At 42.9% G+C, this 6,000-nt stretch overlaps 1 protein-coding gene across 1 annotated transcript in view; it reads left to right on the top strand.

The window, feature by feature from the left end:
• The window catches only part of CPS1 (carbamoyl-phosphate synthase 1), a 123,907-nt gene extending 118,772 nt beyond the window's left edge, over positions 1–5,135 (top strand). Inside the window, exons 35-38 of the mRNA XM_077829747.1 lie at positions 1,731–1,790; positions 2,829–2,941; positions 3,701–3,830; positions 5,037–5,135. Of these exons, the coding sequence (XP_077685873.1) occupies positions 1,731–1,790; positions 2,829–2,941; positions 3,701–3,830; positions 5,037–5,135 (402 nt within the window). The remainder of the gene's footprint in view (positions 1–1,730; positions 1,791–2,828; positions 2,942–3,700; positions 3,831–5,036) is intronic.
• Positions 5,136–6,000: the final 865 nt, after the last annotated feature.

Genomic DNA, 6,000 nt, shown 5'->3' on the forward strand with positions numbered 1-6,000 from the left:
AGCCTGTAGTTTCAGCGTAACCCTGTATCACAGCTACCATCCTAGATTATTAGGAGCAAAACCTGCTGTCTGCCCCTCACTGGACTTAAGTGCAAAGCTCACGATCAAAGCATCAGAATCAAGATTATATAGTTGCCTACTGAGCCAGATGTTGGTGTAAATTGATGTAACTCCATTGAAGTCCCTTCGACACCAGTCGAAGATCTGTCCCTTTACCACTAGCCAGATGTCCCAGCAGTGCAAGAAGGATATTACAGGCTATAAAACTTTTCCTTTAAAGAAAAGAAATAAGCGTCCCCCTCCTGCAATAAATACCTTCCAGTAACTAAATCTGCTTGTTCTTTAGTTACTCATGGTTTCTTACATAGGTACTTTCAGTCAGCTTCTAAATCTGGGGCTGCTCAGATGCAAGCTGACAGATGTAATTTCTTTTTGTGGAGAGGCTGTTTTGTGTGTCACAAGTGTTCAGTACAGGTTTGATAGAAGTTTATAAGATTGTTGTGAAAGCCAACACCTCTGACCAGAAGGCAGAGCAATTCTCTGGCTGGGAAAGCTGCCAATCATGTCACGTTGTATATTTGTATTCTCCAGTTAGTGTATAGAACAGAAATGACTTTATTATGAGGTTCTTGCCAGGGTCTGTAGAGCTCAAAAGACTTATTGACTCACTTTCTTTCTTCCTCTGCCCTTCTTGACCTCTGCGAGGGTTAGAGCATCAGCAGTTCCAGTGTGGAAAGTGTTTTGCATAATCCTGCTTCTTTACTGGTCAGAGTCACGTTACAGCTGAGATTCAGAATGACTTTACAGTGAAAAGGTCACACATTGCTTTTGATCTCTGCACTCCTTAAACCCCCAAAGTACAGAGGCAGCATATATCCTTACTAGAATGTTATTTGCATTGTGCCCTAAAATGCCTGATGAACGTAAAGTCAAACGCAAATGTATAAAAGATGCTACGTCTTTGTTTCTTCGGTATGGTTGCGGGGTTTGCAAGTGCATTATGAGAGAGTCTTTCAAAGGTGCCAAGGGGATCTGGACACCTAACTTCCTTAGTTTCTAATGGAAATTGGGTGCCTAAATCTTAGGCAAGTTGGTGGTGTATGTATGTGAAAAGTGTGCACACAAACAGTGACTTCCCTGGATATTGTCGTATAATTGCAAACATGGCACCCAAAAGCAGCCCAAAGCCCGTGTTTCCCATTTGAAGCTACTTCTTGATAGTTCTTCTGGGTTTGAGACCAGGCAGTGCTGTAGCTGTCCCTGAAATCAAGTGTTATAGAGCAGCCTTAAAAAGAACGGTTGCTAAAACCATAGGAGGAGACTTGTAAAGTAGGTTATAAAAGTCCGGTTGTCCTGACATTTATTTTGCAGGGCCATGTAATAATTGCAGTAAAACACTCTGGGGGATGTATTGTGTTAGCATGTTGAGGTATCTTGGCTGATAGTGGGATTTCGGCTTCAGTCTCATACCAGGCAATTAATTTGTAATGTTACAATATTGCACATGTCCTCAAGTGTCTTCATAAAGGAGAATGACACAGAAAGCCATCTAGTGAGGAGGAAAAAAATGGACACACCCACATCCACACATGCAGCCACAGATTGGCCAAGCAAAGAAACATATCTCCCTCTTAACATATTCTGAAAAAGCCCCGTGGTGTCCAGTGAAGGGGAAAGTTCCCTGTTGCTAGACCATAGCTTTGATGCTCTCTTTTGTATTTCCTTTTCAGCATTCCTTCCGTCCCAAATTCCTTGGTGTAGCAGAGCAGCTGCATGAAGAAGGTTTCAAGGTACATTGCTTTGGGTTTTAAAGCTAGGTTTTGATGTGAAATCTGGTCAAGGGACAGCAGAATGACTTCTTGAGATCCTCTGAGTTGAGACGAGGACAAAGGAAAACAAGGGAGACATACCACCTACGTTTTCAAAGTGCAGTAAGGACTTTTAGTGGAATTGTTCCTGTCAGAGTCAATGAGAGTTATACAACTAAAACTCTGAACAATTATTCAATTGAAGAAACAGGATTAATTTGCTAGAGCCAGAGGTTTTTGCTTTCAAGGCTGGAAGAACTGCAGCTCTATTTTCAGCCTGCAGCAGTGATGTGATACAGCAGTCATGATACAGGTCCTCCAGGGGCTTGCAGAGTTCTCCAAGAAAAAGAAGCAAGCCAGGAAGTCCTATTTTTAAACACAAAAGGGGAAGGAAAAATCCTTTTACGGTGAAAAATCTGTATGGGGCCTTTAATATATTACAAAGCAGCATCTAAGGGTGTACAAACTTGTATTGTCTTTCAATTCACTTTTAATGAGGCAACTGTGTGTCCAATGTAGAACCTTTTTTCTGGGTTATCTTGGATCCATCATCACTAGAGAATATTAACATCATGACTGTAAAGCATTAGACCATATTTAATAGAAAGCCCTTAAGGAGAACTGGCAGGCAGCTGCAGGGTATTGATGTAAATATTAGATGTATTGATCTGTTTTCTGTATGGCACCATTCACAGTAGTGATTTAGGAACCTAAGTCCCATTGACAGTCAGTGGGACTTAGACTCCTAAGGTGTTTTTTGGCAATATTACCTGCTGTTTACTGTCACTCATCTGTCAGAAGATCATTGATAACACAAACAACGGGAAAGTTATGCTTCTGCAGGTGGGTGTCTCTGTATATAAAGACACACAAAATGGGGCCTAATCCAATGCCCACTGAAATCAATGGGAGTCTTTCTATTGATTTCATTTGATCAGGCCCAGACAGTGCAATGCATGGTTACATTACAAGCATTTGTGTTATGAAGTAGGCAATAATATATTTTCCCTCTCAATGCAGCTTTACGCCACAGAAGCAACTTCCAACTGGCTCAATGCCAACAGTGTACCTACAACTCCTGTGGCCTGGCCATCCCAGGAGAGCCACACTACCAACCTCCCCCCAATCAGGAGGTAAGAGCTTAGCCCAGTTTGTGGAGATGATGGGAGTCTTCAGCAAAAAGTGAAGTCATGGGGGTTGGGGGAGAGAGAAGAGAATCCTGGCCTCACTGAGGTCAGTGGCAGAACTCACACTGACTTCTTCCGGGCCAGGATTTCACTCCAGGGCTTTATGGGTCACTGTTCTGCTGCGGAAAGGCGTATTCAGCTCTGCCTGTAATTGTGATGAGAAAGAAATTTACCCCTGTTTAATCAAGAAGTGTGTAATTAATAGCACCCATTTCTTATAGCATTGGAGCAATTTTACTCCAAGTCTTTCCTACGCTCCTGCACGTCACTGAGGTTCATACCTCACCAAAGCACCAGTATATGACTACACTCTAGCATATGCAGCAGTGTATGTCATAGCTTTAAATTAGGACAGTTGGGATCTGAACCTTTAAAGGTGCTGAGCACCTTCTGCAACCATGAAGGGGCACTGCAGGTGCTCAGCAGTTCCCAGAATCAGGCCCCTAATGGAGTTGCACCTAGTTACAACAAGGCTGAATTTAGCCCTATGTCGGGGTCACACAGGCAAATCCAGCAAGTGAACCCCGAGCTCCTGAGTCCCCGTGCAATGCCTTATCCACTAGCCTGTCCTTCCTCATTACATTTTAAAATTACATTTTAAAGTGAATTAAAAATGCCAGTGCTCTTCAGTTGAACACACATACGTTCACTGAGGATTTTCAGTAAGCAAAGTATCCCTTAGTGTCTTCGGTATTGTCTTTTCAGCTTGATAAAAGATGGGAACATAGACCTGGTGATTAACCTCCCCAACAGCAACACCAAGTTCGTCCATGATAATTATGTGATCCGCAGGACAGCTGTTGACAGCGGGATTGCTCTCCTCACTAACTTCCAGGTATCTCCTTCGCCGTTCTTTCTTCTCTTAGTCACGGTAGTGTCAAAAGTGCTGGGGCCATTTTGAGCTTCGGATCCAATATTTCCGGACCCCTGTTAATGTTCAACAAATGATGATGTATCTGAAATTGCAGCAAAGTGGTTGCCTGAATACATTTTCTTTACTGTGTGCTGTAGGACAAGATTTTTAAAAATGCATAGGCTAGATCCTATGTCACTGCCTAGGGCCACTGATGTCTCAATTCCATCTTTAGAGCAAATTCTCCAGTACAGGTTCATTATAACATCAGTAAATCATGTTTAGTAGCAGCTTTCTGTCATAGCTGTTGAAGCTCAGAACAAGAAGTTGCCCCCTCTTTAAAAATCTTGAAGCAAATCTGTACTATTGCAATATCTCAGTCCAAATGAATTTGATACTTTCTGGGGCAGCTTATCATAGAATATCAGGGTTGGAAGGGACCTCAGGAGGTCATCTAGTCAAAGCAGGACCAATCCCCAATTTTTGGCCCAGATCCCTAAATGGCCGCCTCAAGGATTGAACTCACAACCCTGGGTTTTGCAGGCCAATGCTCAAACCACTGAGCTATCCCTCCCCCCAGTTAGCTTCCTAACTGATAACAAAGCTTCATCTGTTAGCTATCTGGGGTTCCTGGCAAACTACATTTCAGATATTGATAAAGGTAGGGACACTTGCCTTCTGTCTGAAATCTATGAATTCCAACATATCTCTGATAGGAGACAGCTGGACTCTGCTTCCCAGCAGAACATAGACCATCTCTGCAATTATGTATAACAATCATTAAGGGCCCATCCTACTCCCATTGGAGTCAGTGACCAAATTCCTGTTGACTTCAGTGGGAGCAAGGTCAGACCCAAAATTCACGGGCTGGAGCTAGCCAACCTGCCAACAGCTTGTGTTCAGTTCTTTTATAGTGGAGTTTTAATCCCTAAAGGGAGGAAATAACCCTATTTTCTCTATAAAGACTGGGATGAAGCAGAAAAGAATATCTTGCATTTATATCATGCCTTCCTCCTAAAGGATCCAAAAGCCTTTACAGGCTTGTCTGTTGCTCAGGATGGGCCCTGGGATGACCTGGCATGGAGCAGTTTGCAGGATCATGGTGTAGAACTGGTGTGCTTGTCTTATTAATCAGCCCCCCTGGAAAAGGCTGCAAAATGATCGGTCTCCTCTGCTTTATATTTCCAGGTGACAAAGCTTTTTGCTGAAGCCATCAAGTACTCTGGGAAAGTGGACGCTAAGAGTCTTTTCCACTACAGAAAATTAAATACCAGCAATCCACCATAGAAGAGGCATCACCAGTGTGAATCCAAGTCTTCTCACACCAGGATAAAGGAGGAATCCCAATCCTGGCTGCTGAGACCATCTGTCCAGCCCATATTTGGTTATTTACATTTATTTCCTAGGATCTGACATTTTTATCTTTGTAACTTACCAAGGAGACACAGTAACTCTTACCTAGCAATTCCCAGTCAGCCTTCCCCCTCAAGATGTTTGTTGGAAAACATTATCCATGCCTTCCCTGTTTGCAGCTAATATTCACTAGCTGGTAGATTGGTAGAGCCAGACCCTACTATGCTGGAGGAGACAGAAGAAAAAGTATATGGTCCTACACAGCAGTGGTTAACTCTGTCTTTTTATACTAATTCCTTGAAGGTTTCTTTCTGTGTTCTCCTTAGACAGCCCCTGCCACACTCAGGTGCAAACGCTAGAGTCTGTTCCACACCCCACCCCATTGAACTGTCAGGTAGTTTTTGTCTATTTCCTGTTGTTGACTATCAAAATCTTTGCGACTTTCTCCTTTATAATAATCAAACCTGATGCTATCGCAGTTGCCTGCCATAGTACAGACCAGCGGGATATGTTGAGCGTGACAGAAGCTCTTTAAAGTTAAAACACAAGAATTCACTGTTATTCTCCGACAACAAATGATGGGTATACAGCTACTTTTTGTTTGGTTGGTTTAATCCTGGCAGAGTGTCAGCTTTTCCAGGCTGCAGATTTGAAGGGGGTTTGTGCTGGAATCACTTCTGAATTCTGTTCAGTCCTTAGTTCTTGAATTCGGTTTATTATACGAATCCCGGACTGCTACCAGTGCATCACAGGATTCTTTCTCAATCTAATATATTGCTTCAAAGGAGGATACTCCCAA

This window comes from Eretmochelys imbricata, chromosome 11 (assembly GCF_965152235.1).
Source record: "Eretmochelys imbricata isolate rEreImb1 chromosome 11, rEreImb1.hap1, whole genome shotgun sequence".
Lineage (NCBI taxonomy): Eukaryota > Metazoa > Chordata > Testudines > Cheloniidae > Eretmochelys > Eretmochelys imbricata.